Consider the following 23,749-nt stretch of genomic DNA (forward strand, 5'->3'; position numbering starts at 1 on the left):
TATCTGGGGAAGGCCCTTGGTCTATTGTTTAGGAACAGCAGTCACATGAGAAGACCTGTGGCCACGCAGGCTCGACAAAGCACGGGGAGTGGGTTGCTACTCCTTTAGATGCTAACGGAAGCTCTGATGCAAACAGTTCTGGTCAACCCTCTAAGACACCGCCACCAGGGCTGTTGTGGGGTGAACTCTGTCTCCCCCTCACCTCCCTTCAGGACAGAAGTACCGCCACTCGCCTCACACCTGGGCAGGCACTGGAGCTCATGGAAGTGGAAGGCTGAGGCTTTACGGGTGAGGTTGGGTTCGAGGCCGGAGGAAGAATTGGAAACGCCTGGGGAAGTGCAGGCGGCCAGACTGCCCGGCAGAGGGGCCAAGGGCAAGGTCACTGGCTACGGACAGAGGCAGCCATGGCCCGTGACCTAGGACAAGTGCCCTGGCCCCTCTGGGCCACCGTTTCCCCCTCTGTAACCTAAGGGGAGGACAGTTGGGTGCCGCTGTGTGGATCTCATAAGAGGATGCACTGGGACCCGAGGTCTGGTGCCTGGTGCAGTCAGTGTTCACAACGTGATGCTGCGGGGCGGTCCTTATAATTTTGTCCCAGTGCCGTTGAGAGACTAGCAGGGAGGCGACGCGTCAGGGCATTCGTGGGCCCAGAACGTAGTAGGTCTCCCAACCTCCGGCCACGGCCCCACGAGGCCAGTCTAAGGAGCTCATTTGTTTAAGCTTCTCAAGACATTAAGGGTCTGAGTGTCAGACACAACACGGGGCTTTGGCGATTCCTGCTGTCAGTTCAAGAACAGAGCGCGCCTTGGAAGTGCTGTCAAAACAGCATTATTCACTGTTTACAAGAGGCGCCGTCCCTGTGCTGTCACCACGTTCCCAGGGAGACTCCCGGGTCCCGAGCAGACAAGTGTCTGGCGTGATTATCCCTCTCGCATGACGACTTGTAGCAATTTGAGAAACCTGAGGGAAGACATAATTTGATTTGCCCGTGATGACAACGTGTCTGAATGAGCACCAACTCAGGTTTCAGTGTCTGCGGGCTGTTTCTCTCTGTGGCCCCAGGGGTCTCCCTGGGACTGGACACACTGGCAGAACCGCTCCCCGCCAGTCCCCCGAATTCTGATCTGCCAACCTTCCAGGCCGCCCTGCTCAGAAACCCCACCTCCCGGCCCCCCTCCCCACCTCCTTGAGCCCCTGCGGGCTAACAGTTGACAAGAATGACAGGGCCTGGGATTGATGCCGCGCTCCAGTTTCCGAGGAAGGACCCGGGACCTCTCGAGGGCGGCCGCGTGGAGGGAGCCCTCACCGCCCCCCACCCCGCGGCGGAAGGCACACCCCCAGGCTGTTGTTCCAGAGGCGAGACCGAAGCTTCCCTTCAGCCTGTGGCCCTGAGTCTGCAAACTAGTTCCTGGCCCTGATTAGCATGAAGACGCAGACGGAACAGGACGGGACGGGAAGCTCTTCCCACGGTGTTTGTCCTGGGGACGCAGGGCTGCGCCTGGCTGGGAGGCCTGGCCCTACGTGTGCAGCCCAAATGAGATAAGAAAGGAAAGGACGTGAGTGTGTGTCATTTTCACACTCAGGAAAACGCAATTTGGTGGAAAGAGCACGTGTGTCACTGCATGCATCTCCAGAGGTAGTTTAGGCGGGGGGTGGGTGGCAGCCGGGTCAGGGGCGCCAGCGCGGGCTCTGAGCCCCGCCTTTGGCTTCTGCTCCCTCTGCAGAAGCCCTGGACCTCGTCCATGTCTCATCCTCGCGGGCCTCACTCGCTTATCCAGGCGTTTCCTGAGCACCGGAGCCTCTCGCTGAGGCAGTGAAACTAGACCTCCACGCAAATCGATGGTTGAGTGGCTCCCAAGAGATGACACCAACACGGAGGGGGCCCGGGCGCCGGCTGGGGCAGGAGTGAGGGTCCAAGACCGGCAGAGGCCGAGCAAGGCATGGGGCAGGGAAGGCTGCACCGCCGGGCCGTCAGCGGGGGGCTGAGTCGGGACCAGGACAGGAGAGGCAGGGGCAGGGGGGAGGGGGTTCCGTGGTGAGGGGGACGGTAGGCCTGCTGTGTGTCGGGCACTGGGCCAGCTCTATGTGCATTAGTGCCTCTCCCTACTATGGGGGAATTGGAGGCCCAGAGAGGGAGATTCACGTGTGCGAAACTGCACAGCTGGTTCGTGGGTGCGCGCGTGGCCTGAGCGACACCAAGCCCCAGCTCTCAACCCTTTCCTACGCTGCCCCAGCAGAGGAGAGAGGATGCCCCGGAGGCCCCCCTGGGATGAGGAGGGCAGGGCTGGGGAGGAGAAGAGAAGGTGGGGGACCTGAGCTGGGGGCCGAGGGGGCTGACTTGGCCTCGCCGGGGCTCCCTGGGTCCTGGCGGGGGCATGCTCACCAGAACACATGGTCTTTGGTCACTCGCTCCTGCAGAAGAGTCCACTTCTTCCCCAGGTCAGACGATACGTAGAGCTTTAAGGCAGAAGGAGGAGAGAGAAAAGTTCGGTCGTGACATGAGGAGTGAGCCTCTCCTGAGAGCTGCATCACCCCTGGGTGATGACTGCCCCGGGGGAGGCTGGCCGGTCCTGTCCCACCTGGCGAGGACCTGTTGGGGGCAGGCCCTGTGCTCCAGGTGGGTACAGACCAGCCTCCGAGAGGCGGAAGGTCAGGCACGGGGGCTCCATAAAGGGCCAGTCTCGACCCCAGGCTGGCTGGTAGGAGCCCAGAGACAGGGGCAGAGGTCCCTGGAGGAGGTGTGTCTGAGTGCAGGCACCCAGGAGGGACCTGAATGTCCTTTATGCATGTGGGGCGGAGGGAGGGCGCTCTGGAGGAGGGAGCAGGAAAGGTGAGATGGTCAGTTCAGGACACAGCAGAGACGTCTGAAGCCTGGTTGGGGCCTTGACCACTACGGTAGCCCAGGGCCTGTGCTTGGGGTTTAATGCTCTGCGGTCGCTAACTTGAAGGACCTAATTTTTTTTTTTTTTTTTTGCGGTACGCGGGCCTCTCACTGTTGTGGCCTCTCCCGTTGTGGAGCACAGGCTCCGGACGCGCAGCCTCAGCGGCCATGGCTCACGGGCCCAGCCGCTCCGCGGCATGTGGGATCTTCCCGGACCGGGGCACGAACCCGTGTCCCCTGCATCGGCAGGCGGACTCTCAACCACCGCGCCACCAGGGAAGCCCGAAAGACCTAATAATTTTATCTCTGAACTCGAGATCTGTGAGCAGAGCCGGATGGAGCAATGAGCTGGTGTGGGGCTCGGAGCCCGGGTTCCCGTGGCTCTGCCAGCGCCTCCAGGGCCGCTGCCGCCTTCCACCCGGGGTGGGGGGGCGCCTGGGCCTGGGGAGGGTCAAGCTTGGGTGGCCTTGCGCTGAGTCCTGAGGCCCTGGGAGCCTGGGAGGTCTGCGTCCACCCTGCCTGTGTCCCTGTGCACAGGGAGTATGATATTAGTAGTTCATAAAGACACCGTGACAGCTGGAAAAAGACCATGGAAGAAAGGGTTTGTCCCAGTTGTTAAACGTTTCTCATTTTGCACTGGACCCTGTAAAGTACACAGCCAGCCCTGTCTGAGACCACCAGGCCGCTGGACACGATGAGGCTCTCAGGAGGGCTGAGGCCAGCTGCCGTGGGGCAGAGGCAGGGAGGCCCCAGGGAGGCCAGGCCTCGGTCCGGCCCTGGGCTGCAGGCTCATGGAGAGGAGGAAAGGGCTCCGGAAGGGACCTGTTTAGAGAGCTGAACAGGTCCTGGGAGGAGGGAAGGGGGAGGCCGCGTCTAGGGCTCTGACCTGGGGACCTCGGGTGGGGACAGAGCCTTGAACGAGCAGACTGGGCTTGGGAAATGCCTGCAGGGGCCACAGGGCAAGACCTGAAGGGGAGGGAGGGGACAGCTCTCTGGGGACCACAGGACAGGGCAGGGGGAGGAGTACCGACACTGGAGCACCCGCTCCACCCTGCACAAACCTCCACTGGGACTCAATAGCTTCATTTCTTTTCTTTTTTTTTAATAAATTTATAAATTTTATTTTATTTATTTTTGGCTGCGTTGGGTCTTCGTTGCTGCACGCGGGTTTTCTCTATGCCGCGAGCAGGGGCTACTCTTTGTTGAGGTGCGTGGGCTTCTCACTGCGGTGGCTTCTCTTGGTGGAGCACGGGCTCCAGGCACGTGGGCTCAGTAGTTGTGGCACGCGGGCTCAGTAGTTGTGGCGCACGGGCTTAGTTGCTCCGCGGCATGTGGGATCTTCCCGGACCAGGGCTCGATCCTGTGTCTCCTGCATTGGCAGGTCGATTCTTAACCACTGCGCCTCCAGGGAAGCCCCTCAATAGCTGCATTTTTCAAACCAAGGCCCTGGGAGCCAGTGTGACGTGCAAGAGGTGGCCGTGATAGGTGTGAGCTTCCCCATCACAGCCCTGGTGCTTCCCCAGATGCGTCTCCACGCCCTGGAGGCCAAGAGAAGCCAAGTACAGCACAGGCTCCCCGGCCCAGAGCTCCGGGGCTGAGCCACACCCGGCCCTGCGTCTGCAAAGCTCGTGGTCCAGGAGGAGAAACAGCAGACCCGAAGGCAAAGGATTGTCCCTGAGCACAGACACTTGCCAGACGCTGGGGGAGCAGGAGGGAGGATGGTGTCCAGGGCCCTGGGACAGCTCACACAGAAACACGTGTGCGAGCACCCCTACAATGCATACGTGTACTCACAGACATGCACACACGGAGACAGACACACAGAAGCCCACATGTGCACAGATACACGTATACACACAAGCTCACACACTCAAGCATATATACACAGGGAGACGCACAAGCGCACGTGCCACCCAGACACAGACATGCACGTGCTTACACACATGCACACAAACACAGAGACACAACTACGCGTGCACGCACCCACAGACACACACGCACACACACGAGCAAACACGTACTTTCACTTGCCCCCTGAACCCCCCAGTCCTCACTGGAGCCGGGTGGTAGGCAGGGAGCCGGCGCCCGTTGGGTCCTGGCCCCATGGGGCTGGAGCGTGCATACACACACGTACACACACACGCGCGCGCATGTGGGATCCTGGCCCCCACATACCCCTCCCCTCCGCTCCAGCCCGGGGGTGGCGGGGATGTCTGCAGCCTCTGTTCTGGGGGTAAACCGTCATCCTGTTCTGTGCCTGTTGCCCTTCCGATGCCTTTGTGACCAACTCCCCGGGTTAGGGTCCCTCCATGAGCCATCTGCAGGCTCCTTGTTCCTCCCTGGACACCGCCTGTTGCCTGGTGTCAGTGCCTCATCGGGGTCGTGGGGATGTCTGCAGGCAGAGGAGGGCAGAGGCCCTTCCAGGGGGAGGGAGTTCCCGAGCACAGGCCTGGGAGCAGGAGGTAGGGGGTGGGAGGTGCTCAGCAAACAGCAGGTGCTCAGCAAACAGCAAGTCGGCCTCCAGGTGCTGGGCCTCAGTCTGTGCAAAAGTGAGGCGCACAGCCAGGTGCTGAGGATGGGGCAGAGCTGTGACTTCACCTCTCAGGCGTGGGGAGTCAGGGAAGAGTTAAGCAGGTGGTGGCAGCTCTGCTCACGTGGTGGCCCTCTGTCTGCTCTATTTGGGAGGCTAATGGGATGGGGAGTGGTCCTTCTCCTGCTGGAGGAGGCCTGGCCTCCTCCTCCCTCTCCAGAATGGCTGGGCAGTCCCCAACGGCAACACGGAAACCCAGGCCCCTGTCTCCCAAGCTTGGGGCCGGCACACCTGGGCTCAGATCCCTGCCCTCCCTTCCTGGAGTCACCCAGGTGAACCTCGGCTTTTCTCAGCTGTAACATGGGTGACATCCTCCTTCAGGAGGGTTCAAGTGGGTCCCACGTGTCAGGACTTCAGGCAGGCAAGGCATGCGCTGAACTGGGGCTCTGACGCCCCCGGACTGAGCGTCGTGCCCACCGTCCTCCTAGACAGAGCTGCCCGGGGCGAGACGGAGACTGCAGATGTGAGTGTAACACTCCCTCTTGGCCCCGCAATGCTGTTCAGTCCCGCTCCTGCCCACATTGTCGCTCTGGGGTGTCCGAATCGCCTTTCCCCCTTGCCAACAGCAGCCCAGAAAACTACAGATTCCCCAGCTGCCTAGGAGAGAAATTTCAGGAAAACATTCTCTCCCTCGTCCCCGCGGCTGCGGGATTGCAGACCGGCCCCTGCGTGAGTGATTCCTCCTTGAACAGGTCATCTCCTAACCTCGGGGTCTTGTGAGAAGACGTCCCACTTCAGGATGGCTGTCCCCACCCATAAAAATCACCGAGAGCCTCTAGAAAGAGAGTCACTCTGAATAGTTGTCTGACTGACACTTTGTGACCTGGTGACAATTGCATAACAGTTGTGTCCCTTTTTCTTAAACTTGGGAGTTTTCTTTGTTAAGCTCCTCTCCTCTGCTCTCATCTGCAGGGAGAAAACACTCAGGCTGCGAGATTTTCTTACTCAAAGAGGCTGAGAGTCTGCATCTCAGTCTGTCTTCCACCCGGTGCCAGCCGCTGCCCCCAGCTACCCCTCCAGGGCTCCCCAAACCCTGGCTACTTAGAGCCAGTGTCCCCTCCCCAAATCCCTCAAGCCCCAGGCTCCTGCTGTACTCAACTCTTGCTGTTTTCTCACGTTTGCACAGACTGAGGCCCAGCACCTGGAGGCCGACTTGCTGTTTGCTGAGCACCTGCTGTTTGCTGACCCACCTTTTTTCTCTCTCTTGCCTCTAGGCCTTCGCACATGTGGTTCCCTCTGCCTGGAACACCCCTCTTCCCCTCTCCCACCCCCCGGCCGACTCCTTCCTCTCAGGACAGTCTCACTTTACTCATCTGCAAATCGGGAGAGCACAGCTCATATCCTCAGGCAATAAGTGAATAAAAAGGAGTCTGAGGCCATCAGTCTCAGGATTATGTAGCCTCCGGATTAACGGATGGCGTTATCGTTGCCATCACCACCGACGCACTTGCATTTATGACATCTGCCCCAGAACTTCATGAAGCCTTTCCAATTTGCTCTCATGGGAGGTGATTACATAACACACAACCAACTGCTGCAGAAATAGAACATTTCTGCTGAATAAAGGACAAACACCGGCAAATAAACACATCAGGGACATCCTAGTTACTGCAGCTAAAACCCGCACAGCAATGTCCTGGGGAAGGGTCGACTTCCTCTAGACCACTCCTCTAAGAAAAATAAAATGATCAGAAGATATTCTGATCTGATGTAAAGGTAAAACGATCAGAAGTGAGAACAAGGGAGAAATAAAGGGAAAGGAGGAGGGTGAAGTCAGAGGGAAGGTGCATTCCATTCACAGACATGTGTGCCATTAGGCCTCACACAATTATTAGAAGCATTGCAATTCCACCCGGCTTTCAGTGGTAGGTTGGGTATGATGGTTGGAACTCAGCATCCTTCCTTCCCTTGCTGTAGGGCACCTGGGCATACTGCAAAGGCTGAAAAGCTGAGATCCAACATTGCTCAGACTCCCTTGCAGCTAGAATTCTGGGTCAGATAGATGCGCGCATGCGAGGTTTGGAAGGGGCCATGGAGGCAGTTCCCTGCTGCCTTGGGCCATTTATTTTATTTTATTATATTGAAGTACAGTTGACGTACAATGTTGTGTTAGTTTCAGGTGTACAGCACAGTGATTCAGTTTTATATATATGCATATGTATATATGTGTATATATATTCTTTTTCAGACTCTTTTCCCTTATAAAGGAATAGATTACAAAATATTATTACAAAATATCGAGTAGAGTTCCCTGTGCCATACAGTAGGGCCTTGTTGTTTATCTATTTTATATACAGTAGTGTGTATATGTTAATCCCAGCCTCCTAACATATCCATAGGTTTGTTTTCTATGTCTGTGGCTCTGTTTCTGTTTTGTAAATAAGTTTATTTGTATCTATTTTTTTTAGATTCCACACATAAGTGATGCCACAGGGTATATGTCTCTCTCTGTCCGACTCACTTCACTCAGGATGATCATCTCCAGGTCCATCCATGTTGCTGCAAAGGGCATTCTTTTTTTTTTTAAACCCACATTTGTTTATTTATATATTTTTGGCTGTGTTGGGTCTTCGTTTCTGTGCGAGGGCTTTCTCTAGTTGTGGCAAGCGGGGTCCACTCTTCATCGCGGTGCGCGGGCCTCTCACTATCGCGGCCTCTCTTGTTGCGGAGCACAGGCTCCAGACGCGCAGGCTCAGTAGTTGTGGCTCACGGGCCTAGTTGCTCCACGGCACGTGGGATCTACCCAGACCAGGGCTTGAACCCATGTCCCCTGCATTAGCAGGAAGATTCTCAACCACTGCGCCACCAGGGAAGCCCAAATGGCATTCTTTTATTCTTTTTATGGCTGAGTAATATTCCATCCTATTGTATATATGTACCACATCATCTTTATCCATTCATCTGTCGATGGACATTTAAGTTGCTTCCATGTCTTGGCTATTGTGAATAGTGCTGCTATGAACATAGAGGGTGTATGTATCTTTCGAATAACAGTTTTCTCTGGATATATGCCCAGGAGTGGGATTGCTGGCTCATACAGTAACTCTGTTTTCCTGGCCAGCAAGTTCATGGGCTTGTGGTCGGAATCCGTCTTCCAGCTCTGTGGGGTGGAGGGGCAGATGTGGTGGAGGCAGCAGCTGGACAAATCTGTCTTTGTGGACGTTCCCAGGCAGTGTGGGCTGCAGCAGTGGTGATTTCAGATGCCTGGACTCCGGCCTCAGCTGCATGTTCTTGACCTTGGTGACCCCAGTGGAGCTCCCAATCCCCCAGCTTGACAGGCTTCTGGGAGGATCCTTGGGAGTCTGGCCTGAAGCCGCACCTCTAGCCCTCCCAACAGTTTAGAGAGCACCCAACGCCTCACGCTAAATCCTTTTTCTGCTTAAAATACCCAGAGTGAGTTCTCTTTCCTGCCCTGAGCCTTGTCGAACACAACAGTCCGAGCAAAGAGGAACACACTCTGAGCTGTGAGGTTCTCACTGCGCACACAGCTGTTCTCATGATGACGGCACCCTCTCCTCGTCCCTTTTTTTAAAAGTTATTTTTAAATTAATTTATCTATTCTTAAACATTTATTGTACTTTTGGCTGCCTTGGGTCTTCGTTGCTGCGCACAGGTTTTCTCTAGTTGTGGCGAGCGGGGGCTACTCTTGGTTGTGCTGTGCGGGCTTCCCATCGCGGTGGCTTCTCCTGCTGCCAAGCACGGGCTCTAGGCGTGCAGGCTTCAGTAGTTGTGGCGCACGGGCTTAGTTGCTCCGTGGCATGTGGGATCTTCCCGGATCAGGGCTGGAACCCGTGTCCCCTGCATTGGCAGGCGGATTCTTAACCACTGCGCCACCAGGGAAGCCCAAGACTCATCCCTTCTTAAGAGAGCTCTTGCCCGCCCCACCCCACCCCCTTGATAGCACTCCTCCTCCTTTTCAGCCTATATAAACGCAAACGCGGCTTCATTTGGGCTGGAGGATTGCAGGGGTTCATTTTTCTTTCTTTTCTTGTGCGATCATCTTTGTGGTTCTGAAGTTGTATTAAAAAGTAAACTTACATCCTGACTCATTCTCTAAGCCCCTGTTCAACCCCCCTCCTCCAGGAAGGCTTCCCTGATTGGCCATCCAAGGTGTCTTGTCTCCTCTACTAAGTTTCTGGAAGGCAGTCTCAGGCTCAGGCCAATTTCTCACAGTGCTGGGAAGCAGAGGAAGTTCTCGATGGGAAGCAGAATAAAACATGAGTGGGTCTATTGATGTTTTAGAGGTAAGTGCCCCGGGCTCTGCCTGTGAGCAGGTCTGAGGTCTGAGCAGAGGGGAACAGGCTGGTCAGTTTCGTGCCAGGGGTCCCCAGCGAGCTGGCGTGGGGAGGGATTGCCCAGCTCTCACATCCTTTTGATCCCAGGAGCCTGATGCAATTTGCTGAACCTTGAAAGAAAAAACCCACTGCATTCAGCTCTCACCCAAGGAAGCTGTCCAGGCTCCAAATAAGGTAGCCTCAGAGCACCCCAAATTCTAATGACACAGTAAAGGAGGGAACTAGAAGTAGGGAGACAGGGCAGTCTGAGGGGCGGAAGGACAGTCTTTGCTAGAGGAAGGGGTAGGCATCTGGGAGGAAAAGGAAGGGGAGGGAATAGAAGAGAGCGTTTGCTTTTGTAAAAATCTACAAGTCCTTGTGAGCGAGACATTTAGGTCCAGCCTGTGGACTCTGGGTTTGGCATATGACTTGCTTTGCCCAGCGGGAAAGGATGTGATGTTTTCCAGGTCAAAGCGGACACACGGAGGTTCTCATGGGTTTCGGCTGCCCCTCGGAGCCTCTGCCCTCCATCATGAGAACGGCATGTCTGCAAGTAACCGCTGGTTCCAGAGCGAGAGACCTGAAACCTGCCAGGAGGCACGCCTGTCTAGTCAGTCCCAAGCGAGCCCGGCAGGACCCCCGCTGACTCGCAGATGCAAGAATAAGAAAGAATGCTTGCTGTTGTGAGCCACTGAGGTTTGGAGCTGTGTGTTACTCAGCATTATAGCAGCAGACGCCTACCTATCACACCAGGTCTGTTGGCGTCAAAGTCAGTGTTGTCCGACCAACCATCCTGCTGAAACCATAATGCCTAAAAAAACAGCCCTGCTATCACTGTTATTAATGTCCTCAAATTCCTCATTCCTTTTACAACCACAGTGAAACCTTTCTTCCCTCTTTTTCCTTTCCTCATAGTCACAGAAAAGACCCAAAGAAAATAACTGAGATTTCAGCTCCATTAATGTTTCAGGGCACCATGAATTAAAGAGCAATTGTAATGCAGTCAGTCTCTGTGGGAAAATAAGTCTCTGTGACTGTGCTTTAGTCTAAATACATGTAAGGCTAAGTAGCACGATTAATACCCAGAACACACGCTGCTCCACAGGAAAGCACCCAGAGCAGAGGCCGCCTGTGAGGCCAGGAGATTTCAGGGACATCCTGAAATTCAGTCGGTTTGCAAGGACCAGACCTTGGCACAAGACTTGCTTTGGCCAGTGATGTGTGAATGGGTGTGATGTATTCCAGGTCAAAGCAGATACACGAAACTGAGGACCAGCGAGGAGGCCAGGTCCTGTAGACAGCCACGGCTCAGGCCAGCCAGGAGCCTCCATGCGGAGGTCCCTGACCTGGGTGATCCCTGATGGTAGAAATTCATTCATTCATTCATTCATCCATTCATCCACCCATCCCCCCATGCATCCATCCATCCACCATCCTTCCATCCATCCATCCACACGTCCATCCACCATCCTTCCATCCATCCACCATCCTTCCATCCATCCACCATCCATCCATCCATCCACCATCCTTCCATCCATCCACCATCCTTCCATCCATCCACCATCCATCCATCCACCATCCATCCATCCATCCACCATCCTTCCATCCATCCACCATCCATCCACACATCCATCTACCATCCTTCCATCCATCCACCATCCTTCCATCCATCCACCATCCATCCACCATCCTTCCATCCATCCACACATCCATCCACCATCCTTCCATCCATCCACCATCCATCCACCATCCTTCCATCCATCCACCATCCATCCACCATCCTTCCATCCATCTACCATCCATCCACCATCCACCATCCATCCACCATCCATCCACCATCCTTCCATCCATCCACCATCCATCCACCATCCTTCCATCCATCCACCATCCATCCACCATCCTTCCATCCATCTACCATCCATCCACCATCCACCATCCATCCACCATCCATCCACCATCCTTCCATCCATCCATCCATCCACCATCCTTCCATCCATCCACCATCCATCCACACATCCATCTACCATCCTTCCATCCATCCACCATCCTTCCATCCATCCACCATCCATCCACCATCCTTCCATCCATCCACACATCCATCCACCATCCTTCCATCCATCCACCATCCTTCCATCCATCCATCCATCCACCATCCTTCCATCCATCCACCATCCATCCACACATCCATCTACCATCCTTCCATCCATCCACCATCCTTCCATCCATCCACCATCCATCCACCATCCTTCCATCCATCCACACATCCATCCACCATCCTTCCATCCATCCACCATCCTTCCATCCATCCACCATCCATCCACCATCCTTCCATCCATCCACCATCCTTCCATCCATCCACCATCCATCCACCATCCTTCCATCCATCCACCATCCATCCACCATCCTTCCATCCATCCATCCATCCACCATCCATCCACCATCCTTCCATCCATCCACCATCCATCCACCATCCTTCCATCCATCCACACATCCATCCACCATCCTTCCATCCATCCACCATCCTTCCATCCATCCACCATCCATCCACCATCCTTCCATCCATCCACCATCCTTCCATCCATCCACCATCCATCCACCATCCTTCCATCCATCCACCATCCATCCACCATCCTTCCATCCATCCATCCATCCACCATCCATCCACCATCCTTCCATCCATCCACCATCCATCCACCATCCTTCCATCCATCCACCATCCATCCACCATCCTTCCATCCATCCATCCATCCACCATCCATCCACCATCCTTCCATCCATCCATCCATCCACCATCCTTCCATCCATCCACCATCCTTCCATCCATCCATCCATCCACCATCCATCCATCCATCCACCATCCATCCACCATCCTTCCATCCATCCATCCATCCACCATCCTTCCATCCTTCCATCCATCCACCATCCTTCCATCCATCCACCATCCATCCACCATCCTTCCATCCTTCCATCCATCCACCATCCATCCACCATCCTTCCATCCATCCACCATCCATCCACCATCCTTCCATCCATCCATCCAATATTTTCAGCCAGGTACTTGAGGTAAAATGGTGAAAAAAAACCAGGCATAGCCCTTTCCCTCAAACAGCTGACCCCAAGTGTGTGTGTTCGGCGCAGACAACAATCAACTAGTGGCACAAATACGTAATTACAGTCCTGGGAAAGAGAGGCACTGGAATCCGGGAGAGTGTGGCACCGTGGGTCCCAAGCAGGCCTGGGGGCTTCCGAGGAAGCGCCCGATCTGGACAGCTTCCATCTAGTCCAGACCCGGCTCTGCCTTCTCCACCTTTTCCCAACCCTGGGGGCTTGCCCTGTGTAGACGGCATCCACAGGCTCCTTCTCTCTGGCTTCTGGTGGGACTCAGACCACGGGAGGCACCAGCAGAAGACCGGAGGGCGGGAGGGGAGAGAGCTGGGTACCGTGACTCCTGTTCTCCGACTGCCCAGCCGCAGTTCCTAGGGGCTGAGCGACCCTCTCCTGGACCAGCCTCCTCCTTGCCCGTTCCTTATGGCTCTGGGGACCTGGCCTCCTACTGGGCAAGGTGGTTGGCTGAAAAAGGCCCCCCCAAAACATCCACGTCATAAGCCCTGGAACCTGTGCGTGGGACCAGATGGAGGAAAATAAAGACTCTGCGGGTGTGATTCAGTGAAGATGTTTAGTTGGGAAGATTATCCTGGGTCACACACGCACACGGCAACGTGAAGATGCAGCTGGAAGGGTTGAAGACGCTGCCTTAGGAGATCCGAGTGACCCCTCCACACGCCACAGAATTCCAGAGACTGGGAGAGGCAAGGGAGGGATCCCCCCCAGAGCCTCCAGAGGGAGCGGGAGCCCACAGACACCTTGGCGTTCACCCCACGAAGCTGATTTTGGGCCTTTGGTCTCCGAAACTGTGAGAGAATACATTTCTATTGTATTGTGGTCATTTCTTACAGTGGCCGCAGGAAACCGACACAGCCCTTTCCTACAGCCAGGGGGCCCCTCCTCCACGGGCCCTCAGCAAGCTCCCCCCTCAGCCCCAGGGTGTCTCCTAGCCCACCCACGCTGGCCCTGGAGAGAGCCCCCCATTACGCTCTCCTCTGTCGCCCTGTGAAGGTGCCCTGTGTTCCTGGGGCCCTGCTGCTCTGCGCCTCAGAGGAGGGGACGCTGCTCTGGGGTCTGAAGGACGATACACTCTCATGGTGGTGGTGGAAGAGGCCTCCAGGCTGAGGGGAGGGCCTGGCGTGGGAGGGTGCGTGGAATGTTCTGGAAGTAGAGGAAGGCCCTGTGGCTGGAGTGCAGAGAGAGGGGGGCAGAGTGGAAGGGTCCTCATGATCACCCACTATCTATCGACCGGCTCTCGGGCCCATGTGTGCCAAGTGCGCCGCTCACCTCCCCCGCTCGGTTCTCCTGCAAAGCCTCGAGCTGCTGGTGGCGTCCAACCACACGGCCCAGGGGAGAAGGGGATGATGGGGGTCCCGGGCCCCACGTGACGGAAAGGCTCCAGGCCTGCTTACCTTGCCCTCCCGGGTGTAGGCCAGCACCTTGTCCTCTACCCGGGGGTGGAAGATGAACGTTTCCACGGAGAAGGGGATGAGCTGCTTCTGGAAGGTGGCGCCCTCGTCCGTGCTAAGGAAGAGGCTCTGGTCCCGGTCGCTGAGAGCGGAGCTCACGAGGATGATCTGAAACACATGGTGGGGCGTGAGGCCTCCCCGTGGAGATCAGGCGATGCGCCCACAAGCCAAGGGCTGCTGGAGCTGCCAGAAGCCGGGAGGGGGCCTGGAATGGGTTCCCCGCAGCCCCGAGAGGGAACCAGCCCTGCCGACACCTGGCTTCGGATTTCCGGCCTCCAGAACCGAGACGACAGATTCCTGTGGTTCGCAGCCTCACCTGTGGTACTTTGGTACGGCCGCCCCAGCACACTGACCTGCCCGGCCGACAGCTCTACAGTGGGGAGGGCTTACTGTCAAGTACACCCAGGAGGCAGGGGCCATCTGGGAGGCTGCCTCGCCCTGCGGTCACTTGGTGGAATGACAGGGCCCCTCGGAGGGACACGGGAGAGCTCCTGTGTCCCTGGTGCCAGAGAAGGTCGACCGGCCGGGTGGGCTGCGACAGTGCCAGGAGCACCAGCACGCGGGGTGGAGGGGCCGCGAGCCGCGTCGTTCACCCTCCAGCGCTGTGGCCCCGACTCCCACCTCCAGCATCATCAGAAGGTCCGTTCCCCACACAGGAAGCCAGGGGGTCTCCTACACATGGGCCTTGTAGAAACTTCATGGTTCCTGGGAGCCCCAAGGAGACACCAACCACCCTATCAGGGTCCCCAGGCCCTTCCTGGACCGGCCTCCCTCCCAGCCTCCACCTGCACCCTGGCCATGCTCAGCATAGGCCACAGCCCCACCCTGGGGTGGGCCTTCCTCAACCCAGGTTGGGCTGAGCTCCTGCCACAAGGCTGCTGGGGACCCAGGACTTGCCCATCACACGTTCACCCCATTTCATGGAAGCGGCCTCCTCGCCAGGGACTGAGGCCCTGTTGGGCCAGGGGCCATGTCTGTGGAGGTCACTACTGACCCCCTCCCCAGCCCACCCCTGCAGGGCCTGGGCACTCCAGCAGTCAGATGAATGAATGAGGGAATGAGGGGATGAGTGAATGAACCATGTGTGCTGGTGGAGTAGGGGGCTGGGGGCACACACTCCGTCTCCAGATAACCCAGTTCAAATCCATGTCTCTGTGACCAAACACCCTCTGTGCCTCAGTTTCCTTGTCCACAAAATGGGTGGCTTTCCCCGGGAGGGCGTGGGGCAATGAGATGCCCCCCCAGGATGGCCTTCCTCAACCTCCCACATTGCTCTAGAAGACAATTAAACACAGAGAGCACCAATCAATGAACTGCACAAAACTCCTGTCTCGTGTGAACAAATGATAACCCAGTGTGTTCTTTCTTTCCAGGGAAACCTAATGAGCTCCCCAGGGGCGGTCATTCATCTCCTCCAGCACGAAAGCCTTCTGTCCCCAGAAAACGGCGGGTCGTGGAGCCTGATTCCTGCAAAGATGTGCTCGGAGATGTTCCTCATGGTGTGATTTACATGCAGGAAACATGGGGCGGGGGAGAATGGTCAGGGGAGCCAGAGAGCGTGTACAGATGTTTACAGAGAATGTTTAGTGACAAGAGAGCTCATGCACACGTGACATTTAAAAAGCAGGGCACAAAATTATAAGCGAGTCTAATTTCTGTACATTTCACACTGACAAAATTGTAAGGAAGTATATCATAATTTTGTCAATGGTAGGTGTATAAAGGTAAGTATAATTTTATCAGTGGAAAATGCATAGAAAGAAGAATGGAAGGATGATTATTCTGCCATAAAAAAGAATGAAACTTGGCATTTGTGACAACATGGATGGACGTTAAGGACGTTATGCTAAGTAAAATAAATCAGAAGGAGAAAGCAAGTACCGTGTGATCTCACTTATGTATGGAATCTAAAAGGAAAAAGGAAAAAAAAAAACCAAGCTCATAGATACAGGGAACAGACTGGTGGGGGGAGGAGGGTAGGCAAAACGGGTGAAAGGGATCAAAAGGTACAAACGTCCAGTTATAAGATAAATAAGAACGGCACGGTGGGTATAATCAATAAAACTATGCTGCATATTTGAAAGTGGCTATGAGAGTAGATCTTAAAAGTTCTCATCAGAAGAAAAATAATTCTGTAACTATGGTGACAGATGTCAACTGGACTTATTGTGATCATTTCACAAGACAAACATCGAATTATTATGTTGCACGCCTGAAACTAAGATAATGTCGTATGTCAATTACATCTTCATTTTAAAAAGAGAATGGAAAGAAACACAGGGGGATGTTAATAGTGGTGGGTTTAGAAGGACTTTTTAAACATTTTAAAATAAACTTTTTAGTTTAGAATAGTTTTAGATTTACAGAAAAGTTGCAAAGATAGCACAGAGTTCCCACGTGACACACACCCCGCTTCCTCTTTCATGAACAGCTGACGTCAGGATCATACATCCGTCACCACTAAGGACCCAACCATCGATACATGGGTCTCATCTAAACTACACGCTACATTTCACCCGTTTTTCCACCAACGTTTTTTTCTGTCCCTGCTCCAGGTTCCCACGTGACGACATTAGTTGTCATGTCTCCTCCAGCTCTTCCGGGTGGTGACAGTTTCTCAGGCTTTCTTTGCTGTTAATGACATGGCAGCTTTGAGGACTGGCTGGCGGTTTTGCAGTAGACCCTCCCCATTTGGGTCTGTTTGATATTTTTCTTGTGCTGATGCCGTGGTTCTGAGTTTTGGGGGGGAAAGGAGCAAAATGAGGGGTGCCTCCCTCATTGCAGTGGACGTGCAGGGGACATGACCTGTCACTGACGATGCTGCCCTCGCTGGCCAGGTGGCAGTGGCCAGGCGTCTCCCTGTAACGTTACTCCATTCCTCCCTGCTTCCATCCTGTCCCTTTGGGAGGAAGTCGTCTTGCGCAGCCCACACCTGGGGGCGGGGGGAGGGGAGAGGCAGGCGGCCCTCCTGGAGGGTGGAGTAGCTATATACATTATATGGAATTCTTCCGCCTGGGAGATTTGTCTTTTCTCCCCCATTTATTTACTTATTCAATCATGTATTTATATCACTATGAACCCACAAATATTTAGTTTATGCTTTGAGTTGTATTTCAATAATATTTTCTTTTTTCTTTTTTTTTTTTTTTTTGCGGTACGCGGTCCTCTCACTGCTGTGGCCCCCGCCGCTGCGGAGCACAGGCTCCGGAAGCGCAGGCTCAGCGGCCATGGCTCACGGGCCCAGCCGCTCCGCGGCACGCGGGATCCTCCCGGACCGGGGCGCGAACCCGGGTCCCCTGCATCGGCAGGCGGACTCCCAACCACTGCGCCACCAGGGAAGCCAATAATATTTTCTTATTTTGCTGCCCAGATAGGTCCAGCTCTGGCTACTGGGAGGTCTTTTGGGGTCCTGTGTCTCCTTTGACATCGTCCTTCAACTCCTAAATGTTCTGCACAGCACCTGGCTTCCCTGGATAATCAGGAAAAATGAAATAAATCACCAAGACTCCTTCCACATCTTTCCCGGATACAGCACGGTTCATTCAGTATCCACTGGGCACTGTCGGCCTGGCTCTGCGCCCCACCCCAGGGCAGCAGCTCTCACGCCCGGCTCCATCCGGGCCGTCTGGCCAGGGAAGCTCATTAAAGCACTCTGCTCGTGATGCATTTTCCACAATGTTTTTACAATACAACTATTTGCTTATTTACCTCCCCCACTAGACTGTGCCCCCTGATCTCAGAGGTAGGGAATCTTTTGGTTTCTCCAGCAGCCTGCACAGGCCTGACCCCAAGCTGTAGGTCAACCAAGCCCTGCTGGATACACGAAGGAATGCACGCATGCATGCATGCATGCATGAGCAATTCCAGCTCAGTTTGTGACTCTAAGAGAACTGTTTGTTTGTTTTTCTCCTCTGGGAGGAAAACATCCTTAGGGATATTTAAGTAGCCTGGAGAGCAGAAGGCATAAATAATCTCATTCACTTATTCCTGTTCACCACTCCAAGCTTCACACAGCAATGAAGGCTCATTCGTTCGTGCATTCATTCATTCTTCCACAGCTGCTAAAACTGCAAGGTCAAGCAAGGATTTAGGTATGCACAGGGCTTTACGGGAGCAGAGCAGGGGGAAAATACCATCCAGGTGCAGAACAAAAGGAAGGGCTTCCTGGAGGAGGTGATACCCAGACGAGCCTTGAAGAACGAATGGAAAATTGATCCAGACCCAGGGGAGGGTGTTTCAGCCAGAGAGGACAGCATAACCAAAGGCAAACAGGCGGCATCCCCGCTGAGACCGTTCACATCCTGACCACCTTTGTGTGTCTTGTCCCCTGTGGCTGGAATGCCCAGCAGGATCAACACACCCCCAACATCACCACTGGTAATTCAGAATCGGATTTTAAAATCTCAGAGCATCACAAAATCCAAGTGTGATAATGAAAATGGTTTCTTTGAAATTTTCTGAGCCCTGAATTCTGGGCAACTTCAACAAAACTGAATGTTTCTCATTTATTTTTGGCGTCCCTGCTTTGCCAGTGTCCCCAGCATGAGTTTAGCCTGTTTTTATGATGGGACATCTTCCCCCTTTTATCTGCTTATCAAACGCCTCCTCATCCACAGGGGCACCTTTAGAAGGTCACCTCCTCCAGGAAGCCTTCTGTGATACACATCCTCCAACAGAGTTTTTCTCATGCCTCCTCTGCCCCTTCCCCCAGCATCTTGTACATTCATTTGCTCCAGCCCAACATTCCTAGGGTTCTCCGCAGGGAACCCTCGGAGAGCCTGCCTTTCCCTCCAGGTGGGGAGGCTGTGCAGCCTGGCAGGGCCCAGGTCCTCATCATTGCCATCCAGGCCGGAGCACGGGACCTGGTCCAAGAAATGGGTGTTGGTTTTCCCACACAGAATGAGGGCTCTAGGTACCGGGTCACCTCTCCACGAAAGCCCCCAGTTACAGCCAAGGCCCTACCCGTGGTGGCAACTGAGGCGGAAGGAAAAAGAACCTGAGGAAGTGATTCTGGCCGGGGGCCCAGCAATCCGTGGTTGTGGGCTATTTTTGGCCTCGGAGTGGGACAAGCCAGGAAAGACGGGGGAAGGAAAAAGTGCTGACAAGGAAAGGATTATTGGAGCAAAGAAAACAAAGCAATTAGCATCGTGCAGAGAGGAGGCCGGCAGACTGCTCTCCCAAATTGGGAACCGGACTACTTTAAATGGTGTATTTTCACTGCTTACTATTGTGGGGAAGCATATGGCGCCCGAGCTAGGTTCTGGGGGCCCTTGAGGCTGTGGGTGTCTCAAAATCAGAGGCAACACAGTTGCAGACAAATATTTGATAGATTCATTGGACTAATGGCCAGCCCACCTGAAGCATGAGTTCCAGGGTTTAATCTGCCAGGCCAAGGACAAATGCAAAGGTGGGGCTCCTTGTTCAAAAGGAACTAGGAATTTCAAGATGGTGCCAGTGGAGCATCACACCAAGCACAGGTCCTCCTGCGATGGCCTAGGTCACACACCCATAAAGTGGGCTCTTTCCAAAGCCACTCAGTTAATAAACTCTGGGACCAGGAGTAGCAGCCTCCCTGGCGCCTGTTAGGAACACAGTGTCTTGGCCCCATCCGGACCTGCGGGATCAGGGTCTGCATTTTCTCATCGCCCCCGGTGAGCTCTGAGCGCCCTCCCCTTGTCCGCGGGGGAGCTGCTTTCAGCCGCAGCTCCTGCTGGGTTCAGCCCTGTGTCCATTTAGCTGTGCAACTCCGAGCACGCCGGTGGACCTGGCCTCTGCTCCCCACCAAGAGACGAAGTTGTGAACTAGAGCCCTGTTCTCGGGATTTTACTCCTCCCGGCCCTGCTCTCAGCCACGCTGATGGTGTCCTGCAGGATGGGGGTGCCCATGATGGCCCCGGGAGTCCAGGCCGCGCTGCTCGTGGAACACGTAGCCCACAGCAGAGGCCTGGTTGGACGGGAGCAGTGCAGGCTCTGGAGGCCCATGGAGCTGGGCTTCAGCCCTCCTTTGCTCCTGTGAGCTGTGCAACCTTAGGAAAATTACTTCACGTCTCTGAGCTGCAACGTCTTCCTCTGTAAAATGAAGATAGGAATTACCATGGCAGAAGCGAGTTGAGAGTTAAAGGAAACAAAGTATATAACAGACTCCCCCGGCGGTCTGGTGGTTAAGACTCTGCGCTTCCACTACAGGGGGCAGGGGTTTGATCCCCGGTCAGGGAACGAAGATCCTGCATGCCATGCAGTGGGGCAAAAACAAAACCCACAAAGGGCTTCCCTGGTGGCGCAGTGGTTGAGAGTCCGCCTGCCGATGCAGGGGACGCGGGTTCGTGCCCAGGTCCGGGAAGATCCCACATGCCTCCAGGAGAGGCCACAGCAGTGAGAGGCCGGCGTACCGCAAAACAAAAACAAAAACAAAAAAAACCAGATCGGCTTAGCTCTTTCAGCTGGGATGTGCTGGGTGGGAAGCCTGCAAAGTGGCCAGGGCTCGGATGCGTGGTAATTAACAACCCTTCTGTTATTTCCCATCCAAGCCTGGCAGCCAGCCCCAGGGCCCTGCCAGCATCTGGTTAGAGAGATGCAGGAAGTACTAGCAGGGCAGCTCTGAGGCAGTGTAGAGGTGACGGGCAGGGGCAGGTGAGGGGTGGAGTGCATCGCTTCCTGCGCTTAATACTCACAGCACACCTGCTAAGTAGGTGCGACCATCCCCATTTCTCAGATGGGGAAGCTGAGGCCAGACAGCCCTTGTGGGTTCACACCCAGCTCTTCCCTGTGTCCCTCATCGGCATCATGTCATGGCCAGTGATGTGACTGCCTCGGCCCGGAACGTAGCAACAACACGGGGATCCTGATGCAACAGACCTGGGAGGGTCCAGACAGATTCCCCCCACTCCCATCCCCAAGACTGTTAGGCATGGCTTCCAGACGTCTGCAGGTCCGTCCCGAGTTTGGGGGATGATTTCTGACCACATGAAGGGGCAGAGGAGGGCGGGGGGCAGCGGGGGGAGTGCCTTTCTCTTCCCCTTCATCTTTGCTGCCTCTCCTTTGTCCACCATCCTATTCTTTAAGACCATTCACTGACTCATGCAGCTGGGAGATGAACCTCACAGGATCCTTGCCCCGGAAGAGCTAATAGCAGACAAGGGAAGTCATTTACCGGTGTGAGCAGTGCCCTGGGACAGGGGACCCCGAGAAGGGAGGCCCCTCCCCCAGGCGGGACTGGAGGAGAGGAGAGGCCGTCTGGAAAGTTTCCCCGAAGGTGAGCTGCACGCTCCGGCGGGAAGACTGCGTGAGATGCCCACGTGGGCCTCCTGTCTCCCTCTTGGCCAGGTCGGGAGACCTGCCTGAACCTGGCACCCTGGACGCCCTAACGGGACCCTTCAACACGGGCCTGACCCTCCCTGCGTGCCCGGATCACGTGCACCTGGCTTCCTGCTTGGACCTGCCTGCACGCACCAGGTGCCAAGTCACCTTCCCTGGTCCCCTGCTGGGCTTCTGACCCATCTCCTCCAAAAGGCGGTGCCAACGTGCCAGTCTGCCTCGCAGCAAAGCTCATGCAAATCATAGCTGTGGAACCTCCGAGTTAAAAAAGGAAAGCAAACAGCGCCCAGAGACTACTTCTCACCTCCGCCAGGGCTCGGGCTGAATGCGCCACGGATCTCCGCTTTCCATTCAGACTCTTTATCGAGGAGAGGATTTGCTTTTAATCTTCTCTTTACCAAGGGGAGCCCTAAAAGGGTTCCCTCCCCACCCCTGGGGATGGGTGTCATCTGGAATTACCTTTCTATTTGAAACCCAATCGCCCGGTCTCTTCCTTGCCAGACAGATGTGCCCAGCTGGGGACACAGCAAACTTGGCTTTGACGCCAGGAGAGGCAGACAGTGGAGACAAACAAAGGCAGCAGCAGCCACCCCCGGGGCTCAAATTAGAATCTGCGCAGCGCGTCTTATGCACGCCGGTGTGAGTCACGATGAGCAAAAATAACTCTCCTACCCGCTGCTTCATTCTCGCGGATGAACGCATCTCGCTGGGCTACTCAGCACAAACGCAGATCAGCTACCCAGAGCTTTAGGAGAAAATCACTCCATGCGATGGTTTCCGGCCTGAGTAGCCATAAGCAGAGGAGAAGCCACAGGATATGAGTCTGACGGAGATGCGGCTTTGCTCAGTGACCTTGGGCGAGTCACCCTCCTCACCTTGAAACTGGAGGCAATCCTCTCTCTGGGTAGAGGTTCCAAATTAGGCACAGCATGCGAAACTGCTGCGGAAACAGAAGGGCTCTTCCCTACTTTTGTGCTTCCTTAAACCAGAAAGGTGTATTCTTGAAGACCTTACGGATAACGGGGATGGACGTACACGCAAGCGTGCGGCATCGTGTCCCTGCTTGAAACACCTCAGGGCCTCTCCTGCCCCTGCTCCTGAGTCTGGCGTTCACGCCCCCCTCCCATGAGCTCACCCTGCTGACCTGACCTCCACACGGCCCGGGGCCAGCCACCCCGGCCTGCTTCCAAGTCCCCAGATGTCTGCTGCACCCTCACACTCCCTTGGCCTGGAAGCCCTGGCTCTCTCCCTCTGACTGCAATGAGGCCTGGAGGGGGCAGGCCAGAGACTGATTTGGAGGCCACGGGGCTCACCCAGGTGAGAGAACCTGGTGACCTGGACTGGGGCAGAGGTCATGGAGAGGAGAGGGCGGGTGTCCATGACATTTCATTGTCGGAGTTCGGCGGGTTTGGTGAGGAGGAAAGAGACGGAGAAATAAGGAGAACACACCTAAGTTTTCAGCTCGGGCAAGTGTGTGGAGGGAGGTACCGTGGATGGAGATGAGGACACAGGAGGGAGAGCCGGCTTAGGGGAGATGAAGAGGAGGCCAGTTTGAGCCTCACGCTGGAGCTGAGCCTCCTGAGGGTCACGCAGGTGGAGGGAGGGGCTCGGGAGGTTGGGATATGGGGTGAGCTCTGCAGAGAAATCCGCACTGGGGTGGGTGTTCGGGGCAGGTGCACAGACATGCGACTCATGGTCCTGGGAGTGGATGAGTCCCCCTAGGGGCTGCGTAAAGTGAGAAAAGAACTGACCTGGGCTGGGGACCAGAAGGAACCCCACAGAGAGTGTGGAGGGGCAGCTGGAGGGGGGGATCTCCTGAGGGCCAATGGGTGGGCAGGGAGATTCCGTCTGCCACTGCCCCATCCCCTCCTCCTGCAGTCTCACCTGGGGCTGCCAGCACGCACAGATCTCCCTGCTTGTCCCCCTGGGCCCTCGGTCCCACGTGACTGGCCCTGATGGGCTTTGCTTCACACCTGCCATCCCTCTGTCACTTCGCTCCTGCCAGCCTGGCCTCAGACTGTTCCCGTTCCACGGTCTGGCTCCAGGGGGGCCCTTTCCAGAGGCTTCGGGGCCGCTTCCTTCTTCGCTCAGCTCCAAGACCACCTTCTAAGTCGGCT

The 23,749-nt window shown here is 55.5% G+C and overlaps 1 protein-coding gene across 2 annotated transcripts in view; it reads right to left on the bottom strand.

The window, feature by feature from the left end:
• SORCS2 (sortilin related VPS10 domain containing receptor 2) overlaps window positions 1-23,749 on the bottom strand; it is a 484,396-nt gene that overhangs the window by 77,904 nt on the left and 382,743 nt on the right. For both annotated transcript variants that reach the window (XM_060298929.1, XM_060298930.1), the window contains exons 4-5: window positions 14,263-14,427; window positions 2,384-2,457 (exon numbers count right to left, since the gene is read on the bottom strand). In XM_060298929.1, the coding sequence (XP_060154912.1) occupies window positions 2,384-2,457; window positions 14,263-14,427 (239 nt within the window). The remainder of the gene's footprint in view (window positions 1-2,383; window positions 2,458-14,262; window positions 14,428-23,749) is intronic.

This window comes from Globicephala melas, chromosome 5, assembly GCF_963455315.2.
Source record: "Globicephala melas chromosome 5, mGloMel1.2, whole genome shotgun sequence".
Classification (NCBI taxonomy): Eukaryota; Metazoa; Chordata; class Mammalia; order Artiodactyla; family Delphinidae; genus Globicephala; species Globicephala melas.